This window comes from Pan troglodytes, chromosome 4, assembly GCF_028858775.2.
Source record: "Pan troglodytes isolate AG18354 chromosome 4, NHGRI_mPanTro3-v2.0_pri, whole genome shotgun sequence".
Taxonomy (NCBI): Eukaryota; Metazoa; Chordata; class Mammalia; order Primates; family Hominidae; genus Pan; species Pan troglodytes.
This window is the reverse complement of record NC_072402.2, coordinates 74,452,119-74,466,961: the sequence shown is the minus strand read 5'-3', so window position 1 is coordinate 74,466,961 and position 14,843 is coordinate 74,452,119. Positions and strand designations below refer to the sequence as shown.

General features: G+C 42.0%; 1 protein-coding gene across 2 annotated transcripts in view; it reads left to right on the top strand.

The window, feature by feature from the left end:
• The window catches only part of EGFLAM (EGF like, fibronectin type III and laminin G domains), a 211,121-nt gene that overhangs the window by 76,190 nt on the left and 120,088 nt on the right, over positions 1 to 14,843 (top strand). For both annotated transcript variants that reach the window (XM_016953398.4, XM_016953400.4), the window contains exons 2-3: positions 5,944 to 6,053; positions 7,122 to 7,205. In XM_016953398.4, coding sequence (XP_016808887.1) covers positions 5,944 to 6,053; positions 7,122 to 7,205 — 194 coding nt within the window. The remainder of the gene's footprint in view (positions 1 to 5,943; positions 6,054 to 7,121; positions 7,206 to 14,843) is intronic.

Genomic DNA, 14,843 nt, shown 5'->3' with positions numbered 1-14,843 from the left:
GACTATGGATGAGGCTGTGCTTACTGGTTATTTTATGGTTCTACAAGGGACTGATATATCATTTCCATTATCTTTATTTCCACTTTTCAGCCACCTTTAAGACTATGTTAGAATAGGCCTCTTCACTTAGCCTATTCTAAGGCTAAGTGAAGGAGAAAGGAAAAGCTTCCTTTTCGTGGCTTGATAGCTCATTTCTTTTTAGCACTGAATAATACTCTGTTGTCTGGAAGTACCACAATTTATTTATCCATTCACCTACTATAGAACTTCTTGTTTACTTCCAAGTTTTGGCAATTATGAATAAAGCTGCTGTAAATATCCATGTGCAGTTTTTTGTGTGGACGTAAGTTTTTGACTCCTTTGGGTAAATACTAACGAGTGCACATGCCAGTGGTATGATGAGCATGTTTGATTTTGTAAGAAACTGCCAAACTGCCTTCCAAAGGGGCTGTACCATTTTGCATTCCCACCAGTGATGAATGAGAGTCCTGTTGCTCCACATCCTTGCCAAAATTTTGTGTTGTCAGTGTTCTGGATTTTGGCCATTCTAATAGGCATACAGGGATGGTATCTCATTGGTGTTATAATTTGCATTTCCCTGATGACGTATGATGTGGAGCATGTTTTCATATGCTTACTTGCCATTGTGGTATCTTTTTTGGTGAGATGTCTGTTAAGGTCTTGGTCCATCTTTCTTTTTTGGTTTGTTTTCTTTTTTTATTTTTATTTTAGGTTTGGGGGTACATGTGAAGGTTTGTTACATAGGTAAATACATGCCATGGGAGTTTGTTGTACATATTATTACCTTACCCAGGTATTAAGCCCAGTACCCAGAAAAGTTATATTTTTACTCATCTCCCTCCACCCACTCTCCCCCATCAAGTAGACCCCAGTGCCGAGACCAGCTTGGTTGGGGAGACCCTAACCCGGCAGCGCTAGATGAATTAAATACACGCACACAGAAGTATAGCGTGTGGAGTGGGAAATTAGGGGACTCACAGCCTTCAGAGCTGAGAGCCCCAAACAGAGATTTACCCACATATTTACTGACAGCAAGCCAGTGATAAGCATTATTTCTATAGATTATAGATTAACTGAAAGTATTCCTTACGGGAAACAAAGGGATGGGCCAAAATAAAGGGATGGGTTGGGCTAGTTATCTGCAGCAGGAGCATGTCCTTAAGACACAGATCACTCATGCTATTGTTTGTGGTTCAGGAGTGCCTTTAAGCGGTTTTCCACCCTGGGTGGGCCAGGTGTTCCTTGCCCTCATTCCGGTAAACCCACAACCTTCAGTGTGCGCGTCATAGCCATCATGAACATGTCACAGTGCTACAGAGATTTTGTTTATGGCCGGTTTTGGGGCCAGTTTATGGCCAGATTTGGAGGCCTGTTCCCAACACCCCAGCGTCTGTTGTTTCCTTCTTTGTGTTCATAAGTTCTTATTATTCAGCTCCCACTTATAAGTGAGAACATAGGGTAGTTGGTTTTCTGTTCCTGCATTAGTTTGCTCAGGATGATATCCTCCAGCTCCATTCATGTTCCCACAAAAGACATGATCTCTTTCTTTCTATGGCTGCATAATATTCCACGGTGTATAGGTACCACATTTTCTTTATCCAGTCTGTCATTGATGGGCATTTAGGTTGATTCCACGTCTTTGCTATTGCAAACAGTGCTGCAATGAACATTCACATGCACGTGTCTTTATGGTAGAATGCTTTATATTCCTCTGGGTGTATATCCAGTAATGGGATTGCTGGGTCGAATGGTTCTTCTGCTTTTAGCTCTTCGAGGAATTGCCATACTGCTTTTCACAATGATTAAGCTAATTTATACTCCCACTAACAGCGTATAAGAGTTCCCTTTTCTCCACAATCTTGAAAGCATCTGTTATTTTTTGACTTTTTAATAATAGCCATTCTGACTGGTGTGAGACGGTATCTCATTATGGTTTTGATTTGCATTTTTCTAATGATCAGTGATGTTGAGCTTTTTTTCATATGCTTGTTGGTCGCATGTGTGTTTTCTTTTGAGATGTGTGTTCGTGTCCTTTGCCCACTTTTTAATAGGGTTGTTTATTTTTCTCTTGTAAATTTGTTTAAGTTCCCTACAAATGCTGGATGTTAGACCTTTGTCAGATGCATAGACTGCAAATATTTTCTCCCACTCTGTAGGTTGTCTGTTTACTCTGTTGATAGTTTCTTTTGCTGTGCAGAAGCTCTTAAGTTTAATGAGATTCCATTTGTCAATTTTTGCTTTTGTTGTGATTGCTTTTGGTGTCTTTGTCATGAAATCTTTTGGTCCACTTTTCACTCATTGTTTATTTTTATTGTTGAGGGTTTTTTTTTTTTTTTTTGAGATGGAGTTTTGCTCTTGTCACCTAGGCTGGAATGCAGTGGTGAGATCTCATCTCATTGCAACCTCCGCCTCCTGGGTTCAAGCGATTCTCCTGCTTCAGCCTCCCAAGTAGCTGGGATTACAGACTCCTGCCACCACGCCCAGCTAATTTTTGTATCTTTAGTAGAGATGGGGTTTTGCCATGTTGGCCAGGCTAGTCTCGAACTCCTGACCTCAGGTGATCCACCTGCCTTGACCTCCCAAAGTGCTGGGATTACAGGCGTGAGCCACCATGCCCGGCCTGTTGAGTTTTAAGAGTTCTTTGTTATCTTAGTTTGTTCGGCTGCTATATCAAAATACTATAGATTGGGTGGCTTATAAACAAGAGAAATCTATTTTTCACAGTTCTGGAGGCAGACAAGTCTAAGACCAAGGCACCAACAGATTTGGTGTCTGGTGAAGGCTCACTTTCTGGCTCATAGACAGCTGTCTTCTTGCTGTGTCTTCACATAGCAGAAGGGGAGGGGGAGCTCTCTAGGGTATCTTTTGGGGAACTAATCCTGTTCATGAGGGCTCTACCCTCATGAGTTAATCACCTCCCAAAGGCCACATCTACAAATATGATTACATTAGGAATTAGAGTTTAACATATGAATTTTGGAAGGACACAAATGTTTTCTCTATAGCATTTGCATATTTTGGATAACAGACCTTTATCAGATATTTCTTTTGCAAATATTTTCTCCTAGTCTGTGGCTTTTTAAACAAATTTTTTCATTCTCTGAGCAAAAATTCTTTAAAAAGTGGTAGTAGTAAGAGCTGGTGGGGCTGTGTTACTTTATACTGTTACTTACACATCTCATGTACACCACTATAAACTTCTAAATTGGTTAATTTTCTAAATGTAAGTTTGATGATATTTATTAGAAATCTTTAAAATATTCATTCCCTTAAATCAACGGTTCTCAACGGGGAGCAGTTTTGCCCCTTGGGGAGCATTTGGTAATGTGTGGACATGTTACTAGTTTTCGCGACGGGTTGGGGAGTACTACTGTCATTTAGTGGGTAGAGACCAGGGATGCTGCTCAACATCCTGTAATGCAAAAGGGCAGCCCCCACAAAAACTAGGCAGCCCCAAATGTCAATAGTGTCAAGGTCGAGATACCATCTTGGACACAAGAGCTCTGTTTTAAGAATTTACCCAAATAAATAATTGAATGCACCTAAAGATTTATGCATTTACTCTTTTGGGGAGAGCAATAAGTCATTAGTAGTAAAAATGAAAATGTATGTACTCGATAAATTTTATAGGTATCCATCCTAGAAACACTGGCACATGTGTGCAAAAAGGCACAGATATAGATGTTCTTTTCAGCATTATTTTTACCAGCGATATTTTGATAATAACTGCAATGTCAATCAATGGAGTAATAGTTAATGTACATGCGTGCTCTGAAAAGCAGAGTTTTGGCCATCCAACTTCCCACTACTCTTTTCTATGATCCTATCCTCCTGTGGGGTTCCTTCTTTACTGTGGATGGGCTTGGTGGAAGAACAATTCCCAGAACTCGTCTCATCCTGTGATTTCCCAGGTTAGAAACCAGAAAGGACTGATCCTTCCTCTACTGCCTCTTGGTTGAGCCAAGAGGAAGCCACATAGCCTAAGTCTAGCCAATCAGATGAGACATTAAATCTGGAACAGATTTAATGGCAGAGTCAGAGAGATCATTAAGAATTAAATCTCTGAGTGGTGACAATCGTAGGTGTATATGGGGCAGAGGGGAGCTGACTTTTGACCTCATGGTTCCTGCTGACAGCACTGGGCTTCTATCACTTGATCCACTAGAAAAACTTTGGGTTCTGTTATTAAAAACATTGATGACAAGCCCTAGCAGCAGTCCATTAAATAGATACATTAGATCTCTGTGAGTTGCAAAGTATCCTAACTGATATGCTGGAGAATTACATGCAATAGTTAAAAAGAAATCTCACCAGGACATATTAGTAAGTGGGAAATCAAGTTGCAGAATGTTCATTCACTTAAGGAATGTTTATTGTGCTTTTACCATTACTCGTTTCTGTACTCTGAACAAGATAGACCTGGTCCCTGCCCTCATGGAGCATTACTTAAGATAGCAAAATATTGGGAATAAATTGCCTAGCAATAGCGGGATGACAAATGCTGTTTATTATGGCACATGTGTTATATGGAAAAATTTACAGCCGTTAAAAATAATGATTTTAATGATTGTAAATATGCTATTTGTACTATATATATACTAAGTGAAATAAGACTTAAAATTATTAACATGTATGTATATATACATAATCACTATATATAACAAAACGATTTAAAAATTACATACACGTGGCTGGGTGCGGTGGCTCACGCCTGTAATCCCAGCACTTTGGGAGGCCAAGGCGGGCAGGTCACAAGGTCAGGAGATCGCGACCATTTTGGCTAACACAGTGAAACCCCGTCTCTACTAGAAAATACAAAAGATTAGCCGGGCATGGTGGCGAGCTCCTGTAGTCCCAGCTACTCCGGAGGCTGAGGCAGGAGAATGGCGTGAACCCGGGAGGCGGGGCTTGCAGTGAGCCGAGATGGCGCCACTGTACTCCAGCCTGGGCGGCAGAGCGAGACTCCGTACACACACACACACACACACACACACACAGACACACAGACACACAGACACACACAAAGCTGAGCTTCCCAAATCCAAAAATCTGAAACCCTAAATGCTCCAGAATCCAACTTTTTGAGCACCAATATGACGCTCAAGGGAACTGCCCATTGAAGCATTTTGGATTTGAGATGCTCAACAGCTAAGTATATTGCAAATATTCCAAAATCCAAAAAAATCTGAAATTTCAGATAAGGGATGTCAACTGTATAGAAACACACACACGTACACACACACACTTTTTTCAAATTGCATGTGACCAACAAGAGATATACCACAATGCTAACAAGACTCATTTCTGAATGTTAGAATTAGAGATAATTTTTTATGTTTTCTAAATTGTGGCAACCTGTATATATTATTTGATGATTATAAATCTTATCATCTGTAACTATGAAGTTGCTTAAGATAAATAGATAGTAAAGCATTTGAAATTTTTAAACTTCATTTTATACATAACTATATATTTTAAATGTCCCACAATAGGAATATCCTAGCTATATAAGCAAACACATCTATGTAATGTATACATAAAACATATATGCTATTGAGTAAATACAAATGTGCCTGTCATCTTACTTTAATACATTTAAAACTTTGAGAGTCAAGTCAGAAATGTTTGTGGTCTATGCTACCCTGAATCTCCCTTTGCTGGTCCCTGACCTATTAGAAGTTACCCGAGAGAATGAGGGCAATAGTTGGACTGATTTATCTACTGATGCCAGGTTGGGAAGGGATAGCAAAGTGAGTGAGGTCAGCTGAGATAGGTGTGGTGTATCAGAAATTGACTGCATTTCTGGAATTATCTTTAAGTATGCTTTTCATCTGTCAGATAATGCACTCTTAAATCTTGTGTAAGTATACTCAAGGTGGGATGTGTGGAGCCTCTAACACAATCTCTTTTGTTTGGGGGCAGGCAAGGTAGGGCCTCCTCTTGACATCAAGCTGGGCGCATTGAACTGTACGGCTCTCAGCATCCAGTGGAAAATGCCAAGGCATCCTGGAAGTCCCATCCTTGGGTACACTGTGAGTACACGGGCATGGGAGTTTCCTCGGTGGGTGTGTCGTGTGACTGTATGTCTTTCTCATCCTTGCTTTTGCTAGATATCTGTCCTTCCGTATCAATAACTGCCCCATTCTCCCTCCGTAAAGCTAGAAGAAATGTCCCACTTTGGAGGGTATTTGTAAATGCCCCGAATGTCACATCACATCTGCATTACTCACTTAGGATCTATCCAGTCCTTCCTCTGTTCAGCTGTGGGAAAATACAAACTAAAAGGACATGGTTTTTGCTATTCAGTTGCCTATAGTCAAATCTGGAGAATAAAGTATGAACACGGGAAACAGGAAATCACTGTGGAATGTTGTCAACAAGTACAAAATAACGTAAAGTAAGAAGGTGGGGAGGCAAAATGGAGGAAGCACCAGAGAATGCATTCTTATCTATCAGAGGCTGCAAATTGGGCTGATATCATTTCACCAAAATGTTTTCTTTGAATAGTGTTTTTAGAAATGAGTCAACTTTGAGAAATCAAGACATTTCACATAATTGTTTGGAGTTGTGCACTCTCTGGGATATGGGGAGAGCTGGCCACACTGGGTCCACATTCCTCTCCACCTGCTGGAACTGAGCTGCTTATTTTAGATGAAATGTAAGACCCCGGTACCACCCCAATCCCACCACCTGCTACTGTCTCCATTTCACCAAGGGACAGTAGCCATTGATCATAGCCCTCATCCTATTGTTTTCTAAAAGTAGAGTAGTATATCTCTGGGCTCATGTCTTATCAAAAGTGAGAAAATGAAAGATTACCCGGGAGGCTCATGCATTTTGGGAAAAATAACACGAGCCACGTGCAGACCTCTGCATTTCACTTCATTGATATGTGTCTTCCTCCTGGACTCCGCAGGCTTCTGAGTTTGCAACACCCCCCACCCAACCCAAGTAGGTCTGATGTGTGTTCCCGCAGAACTAGTGCACGTGATGTTAGGCAACGCACCTCAGAGCCTGCTGCCACTGTGAGTGCAATTACAACCTTTGATCTTACACAAGCACGGGCTCTGCTCTCACCAGGGTGTCTGCATCTTTTCAAGGTCTTTTACTCTGAGGTTGGCGCAGATAAATCCCTGCAGGAGCAGTTGCACAGCGTGCCTCTCAGCCGGGACATCCCGACCACGGTGAGTCTTTCCATCCTGGCAGCCCACTCAAAAGCACGTGGGCACTATTCGGGCAGATTGCTGATTTGGTGTGTGTGCTACTGTACATGTAATAATAATAACTAATGCTTGTAATAGTCCTTTAGGATTTCCAAATGTCATTCCTGTACATTTTCTCTGAACCATGCCATCTACATCTCTGGAAAACAGGCATCTGACGAAAGAGTCCTGGCGTAAACGCTTCCATCCTGGACTCAACCCCATTTTATCATGCAAGAAAACTGCCACCTTACAGCTGGCTTTTCCCCTTCTTTTCTTCATAAAGTTCAGTTCTGGTTTTTTTTTTAATCCCAATAAAAGCTTTATAAATAAATGTGATGCATTTGTATCTTCCCAGCTGCCTGAAGACACAATGCAGAAGAAGAAGATGTAATTTGAAATGTATATTTAAATGGTCCAAATTGTTTATTTTTTTTTCAAGCCCAGTACCCCATCCTTCCACTAACCGATTGTTGGGTCCTCATCTATTTTCTTTTCTGTTTCTCATCAAGGTCTCTTGAGTGAATTTTTGGCCTTACGCATCTTGAATTTTCTTTTCTTTCACTCCTCTCCTCCTTCCTAATTCTGCCACTACTCCAGGCTAGAGCCTTTTGAATTGCTCTAAAAGGAGTTAGCACCAGTGCTCATAACACTGTTATAATGGTGGTGGTGGTGCTAACTCCTGTTTGATCCGTGCCTTCTGGCAGCAGCACCTGAGAGAAACCTGTTTGTCATCCATGATAAGGAACTATCATTTATTGAGCATCTGTTACCTGGCAGCCACCACCCTTTGTTTTACATTTGCTTTGCCGCTTAATCTTCACAACTATCCTATGACCTCATTTTACTGACAAGGATGCTGAGACTCGGAGAGGTGAAGTAACTTTTTTCAAATCATACATTAGCGAGTAACAGCATCAACTGTAAACTCAGAGCTGACTGACCTCTGAGCCCCTGCCCTTGCTGGTTCTACCAAAGCTCTCATGACTCAGAAGGAATAGATGCACATTTCCAGCTTGCTTTTATTTTGTATGACATGCTTTTAAGCTCAAAATAGACTTTTGCTTAAGCACCCAGCATTGGCCGCAGAAGCTGTCAACCCTAGCCTCTGTAGTTTACTCTCTCAAGAAAGGGTGATCGGTTGGGTTGGAACTTTCAATAAGCTCATTGAACTCACCAAGGAGTCTGATTGTCCCTAGTAGTATCCCCAGCCACCCCAGCCTGGTGTCCTGCAGGGCTCACTGCTTGGCCTGGAACCCAGTCCAGGTATCAAGAGTGATACATGCCTTTGAGTCTAGACAGTGCCTCTGAAATCGATATCCTGCCCATCACAGAACCTGGGCTGAATATTGGCATCTCTCTGAAGGTCACTGCTGTATATACCTAAACAAGGCTGGGAGGGAGGCCAGCATTCTGGACTTTTAGGCCTGTTTCTTCCATTTACAGGTTGGGTAATGTTGGTCAGAGTCACTTAACCTGTCTAAACCTCAACTTTTTTTCCTTGAAAGGGGTGTAATAATTATTCTCTTGTGAGGATCAAATAAAAGCCATGTGGATGGTAGTTATCATTCCCAATGATTTATCTGTTAAATATATTCTCTCCATTATCAACATCTAGGCATTAGAGTATGCTATCAAATTCTGCATTTGATCATCTTGCCAATTTTGACAAACTAGCATAGGGGCTACTCTATGCCCAACACAAGACAACACACAGTCCCTGTTTGGAGGCAGCTTTCAGTCTTCTGAAAACCACATCCACACAGATAAAACAATTACGGAGCAAAGTAAGATCAGATGTCATTATTAACATGCTGCTTAGTAGACAGGGTTTGAAGAGGGAGAGGTGAGTGTGAGAACAAATGGTCAAGAGGTGAAAGTTGGGACTGAGGACCAAAGCAGGAACTTTCTGGAAAGGCAGACTCAAGGGAGGGACATCCCAGTTGGAATGGTTTGAGCCCAGGGGATGAATGAGCATGAATGTGTCCACACATGCCTCTCTCTCTCTCAATCTGTGTGTGTGTGTGTGTGTTTGTGTGTGTGTGTTTGGGGGGGTGGGGGGTGGGGGGTGGGGAGAGTTGCAGAATAAAGAGAATGAAAAGAGGAAATCAAGACTAGAGATAAAGGCAAGGCAATGGGAGGAGTCTGATATAGCAGAATGGGTCCTGGATTCTGATGACTTGTGTTCAGATTTCTGCATTTCAACAAAACAGCTGCTTAACCTTACTAGGTCTCAGTTTCCTCAGTGACATATATCATAGTGTGTCTGTGATTCCCAAACTGTGTGCCAGGGTGCTCCAGGGCTCTGCAGCAGGCTCACATGGGCACAGTAGAATAGTTAACATTTTTTAGGAAAACAGCAACATCTGTGTGAACTACTGTATTAGTCCGTTCTCACGCTGCTAATAAAGGCATACTTGGCACTGGGTAATTTATAAAGAAAAGAGGTTTAAATGACTCACAGTTCCACATGGCTGGGGAGGCCTCAGGAGACGTACAACCATGGCGGAAGGCATCTCTTCACAGGGCAGCAGGAGAGGGAATGAGTGCTGAGCAAAGGGGGAAGCCCCTTATAAAATCATCAGCTCTTGTGAGAACTCACTCACTATCATGAGAACAGCATGGGATAAACCACTTCCATGATTCAGTTACCTCCAGCTGGTCCCACCCTTGACACATGGGGATTATTACAATTCAAGGTGAGATTTGGGTGGAGACATAGAGCCAAACCATATCAACTATTATTACCAAGTTGTTTGGATATAACTACTTAATAAATGGAACAGTTAGACATTTCTTTTGGCATAGAGATGCTATAAATATTACTGACACACTAAGGGTGGAAAGAACAGAGAAAGTTTTAGGAGCTCTACTATATCATATCATTCTATAGATAAAGATGTGAGTTATTATATCTTATCATTCTATAAATGAAGATGTGAGTTATAAGGTAATGATTGTAGAAACTTCAGCACGATACCTGGCAGAGAATGAGAGCTTAGTAAGTGGTTAGTATGATTCGTATTGCAAAGATGTGTGTTTGCTGCCCTTGGCTGTGCATGGCAAAAGGGCAGGTGCTGTACAGATTTGTTTTACTCATGCAAGTTTTTTTTTTTTTTTTTTTACTCTTCATGTTGCCTCTGTTTTTTCCTCTCTCCAGGGACAACCTGATCATCAGGCAATTTTTGTAAGCATGTTTTAGAAAAGTTAAACCCCTGTCCCAATCCAGAATTCAGGGGATCTCTTTTCATCAAAATGTTGATTCTCCTGCATCTCCCTCTTGCTGATTAAGGCTCAGTGGAGAGTGCCTAGTTCTAGTGTAAGCACAGACAGCTGAATCTACAAGATGAATTTTTAATCATTTAGGGGAAGCCACTTTTATCCCTGCATGTACTCCTTCATCTCACACGGCAGAGTAGGGTTAAGGGGAACCTCTCTGAAGGTTGAAGTAATTTAAGCTCTGGTTCAAGAGTAGGTAAAACAGATTGAAAAGGAGAGAAAATATTTAACAAGTGAGCACCTCTGTGGAGGTAGCTCCCCCTCCTTTTACCTCCTCTTTTATCAATCCCTTATTTCCCCTAACAATTACAGATTGTGTTTTCAGTAAGATAGGACCGATTACCTTAAAAGGTAGATTTGGTTTTCTGGATTGAAAGCTAAACCGGGGAGTGGGTTGACAAATAGTTACTCTGATTTAACTGATAAAATGACCAAAATACCCTGGCTGATAATGTGGAGTTGGGCTGCATTGTTTGATAATCTGCCTTATAGTAGCTTTCAATTTGGCAGCATTTCAAGCCCACCTTATCTTTTTCTTAAAATAATACCCTCCAGATTTCCTCCTGGAAAACAGAATAGTAAAACAAATCAGGGCAATCTGGTAAATTTTTTAGAGTTAGAAATAGAAAAGGATGTTTAGGGTGGTGGTCTTTACCCTTTTTGATCATGCATGCCATCAGTTAAGAAATATTTGAACATGCACCAGTATATGAATATTTATGTATTTGTAAATTATACATATGCTACTGTACTAATATATTATGTACATTATAAAATCTCACAGAATTTTAAAGGAGGAGATAAAACAGAAATAGAGTTCATGTGTTTTCTTCCGGCATCTCAGTGGATTGTCTTGCTGTCCCCGGTGATGCACCACCACCCTGCTTTAGAGTCTACTGGTTGACCCAGAACTTAGAGAGAGAAAACTTACAGGAATCAGAAGATGTGTTCCTGCTCTCTCATCAGAGCAAGGGTGACCAGGGGCGAAGTCACTGATCTTTTCTGAATTTCTCTTCAACTATAAAATGAAGGGATGGGGCCGGGCACAGTGGCTCAAGCCTGTAATCCCAGCACTTTGGGAGGCTGAGGTGGGTGGATCAACTGAGGTCAGGAGTTTGAGACCAGCCTGGCCAACATAGTGAAACCCCATCTCTACTAAAACTACAAAAAAATTAGCCAGGTTTGGTGGTAGGCGCCTGTAATCCCAGCTACTTGGGAGTCTGAGGCAGGAGAATTGCTTGAACCCTGGAGGCGGAGGTTACAGTGAGCCGAGATTGCGCCATTGCACTCTAGCCTGGGCAACAAGAGTGAAACTCCATCTCAAAAAAAAAAAAAAAAATGAGGGGATGGACTAGCAATGGTTCTCAACTGGGGGTACCTTTGTCCCCTCCTGGGCATTTTGGTAGACAAGCATCAGGTATGCTAACTTGCCTGCAGTACACAGGACAGATCCACATAAGGAAGATTTGTCCAGCCTCCAAAGCCAATGCTGCCCCTGTAGCAAAACTCTGGAAAATAACTTCCTGTGACCAGGGAATAGAAATCCTTACAACTCCTCCCTCCACCCTGCTCTGCACAGCCGTCCTCAGCGCATTGGAGGAAGGATGCTTGGAAGATAGCAGTTTTCTGTTTCTCTGGTGCCTTCCACTGGACAATGCTAGGTGGTCCCAACTGCCACTAAGGCAACTGAGGCCCAGCCTTGACTTGTGCGGTCAACTGTGAGGTTGAATCCAAGTTTACTAGCTATTAATGAAGGTTGTTTTAGAAGAATCATAGACTTTCAGTGTTGAATCTTTGGCCCAGAGAAGCTAAGTGGCATCCCCAAGACCACACAGCTAGGTTAGCAGCAGAACCTGGCTCTCATGGCTCGCAGTCAAGTGCTCTACTCAATTCATGCCTCCTCTCAGCTGTGCTCATCTGAACTAGTGAATAGGACAGCCTCTAGCCTTATTTCTGAAGCCAAATGATCTGTATTTCTAGCAGTAGGAGGAGAAAGAACAGCATCATGTAAGGAGGTAAAGGCGAGGTCTGAAATCAGAGTCAGAGACTTCAGTTCAGAACAATTCAACATGATTTTGTCAATGCAGAGTGAAAAGTATGCAGTAAAGAATAGTCTTGCTGGGCGCGGTGGCCGCCTGTAATCCCAGCACTTTGGGAGGCTGAGGTGGGCAGATCACCTGAGGTCAGGAGTTTGAGCCCAGCCTGGCCAATGTGGTGAAACCCCATCTCTACTAAAAATACAAAAATTAGCCAGGCATGGTGGTGCACGTTTGTAATCCCAGCTACTCAGGAGGCTGAGGCAAGAGAATCACTTGAACCTGGGAGGCAGTTGCAGTGAGCTGGGATCGCATCATTGCACTCCAGCCTGGGCAACAAGAGTGAAACTCTGTCTCAAAAAAAAAAAAAAGAAGAGTCTCATCTTTTCTTGGGCTCTTCTTACATGGTAACCCAGGTTGATTTGTATATTGTGTCATGTATTAGATAGATATAAGTCTAACAGGCCAGAAACTCAAATTAACAGTGTTTCTAATGAGATGTGCATTTACATTCCTCCCATGGAACCGTCTGGATGTCACTTTCTGTTGGCTTCACTTGATCAGAGAGCCAGGCTCCTTCCAACCCATTGTTCTGCCAACCCCTTGTGTCCTCCTGCCCATGGTCCAGAATGGCTTAAGCTGCCACATCCACACTCTAGCCAATAGATGAGGAAAAGAGGAAAGGAAACACACTCCTTCCTTTTAAGGGATATCTCAAAAGTTGGCCTCAGCATTCTCACTCACAACCTATTGGACAGAATCTAGCCATAGGACCACACTTGGAAAGGAGGCTGAGAATGTAGTCTTTGAGTGGCCCAACTGAAATATGGGGATTCTATTATGAGAAAGGAGAGAATGGATACTGAGGGACGAGTCATCCAGGTGACAGACTGTGAATGGAGGGAATGGAAAAGGCAGTTGAACATCTGAAAAACCAGGTGCTCATTTCAGAACTAGTTAGTGATGCTGTGTGTCTACGAGTCAGATGATTAGAACCATATAAAGTCATGGTGTGTTTCATGAGGGAAATCAGACCAACTGTTGCCCACAAGGGCAGTTACAGAAACTCTCTGAATCCAGTCTCATTGTCTGTAAAATGGAGATAATAGGACTGACCTCTTAGAGTTGTTGTGAAGATTAAAAGAAATGATGGCGTACAGAGATTTTATAAATTCCAAAATGCTATATAAATGAAAACTATAATGATGATACCAATTGTAAGATGAAAGTTTATTGTTCTGGCAATCTGTGAAGAAGGCAAGAGTCCTGAAAGTCGCCTGAGCTTTCTCACTGGGCTCAGTGACCAGCCTTGATTTTCTCTTCTATAGATGTGAATTCACTGCTCGCATAAAGCCACCAGCGGTGTTGAGCAGACAAAGGGGTTTTACATTCCAGAAAGAACCAGGCAAACACCAAGTAGGGGGTATTTTGCAGCAAAGCACTCAGCTTCACCCAAAAAATGGTGGGGGGAGGGCCTAGGGGAGACTGTTGAGGTCACTCTGGCCTCTACTCCAAGAAAGCAATTCCCCCGACTCTGTTTCTCACTAACTTGTGTAGAAATGAAGTGCAGGAGAGATAAACATCTTGACTTGTCTTCAGACTTCCACAAGGCAACAAAACAAAGCAAAAGACTGTTTCTCTACTTTGAAAAGAGCATGTTCAGCATCTGCCCTAGTTTGATGCCAGGCTGAAGTGGTGATGGTAAGACCTTTAAGGACAGAAATACAAAGATTTATGCTGTGTGGTATTTTACTACAAATTGCAAGGGTTATCACAAGTTACAATACATTGAGGATTCCATTTGAGAGGAGAGATGTCAGGGGAGGAAGTGAAAGTGAAATCACTGAATTCAACACGTTTCTGTGGCCCTGACCACTCAGCCCCCTTGATTTTTACCATTATGCCACTTTCCGGAGTGTCAGTGCAGGAAAAGAGACAGACGGGAAACAGCCAGCTTCAGGGAAGGTCACCCTCTACCCCTCAGAATGCAGCCAAGCTGAAGGTAGCACTAATCTTCCATATCCAATAAAGAGTTCCAGAATTTTTTGATCTATATATGGAACTACAAATACGATTTTGCTTGGTTTTCAGTGGTAACATTTAAATTTCTAATATGTTAACTTCCATGGTCGTAAAGTAATAATAATCTAGTTTTCAGTGATTATGGTAAATATTGTTTGTTGTTGATTTAAACATTATTTAATATTTTTTGTACATGTACTGGCCAATTAGAACTTGGGCATTGGTGTCAAACGGAGGAAGGCTCAAATCCCTATTTTGCCACTGACTAAATCTTGAGCAAATT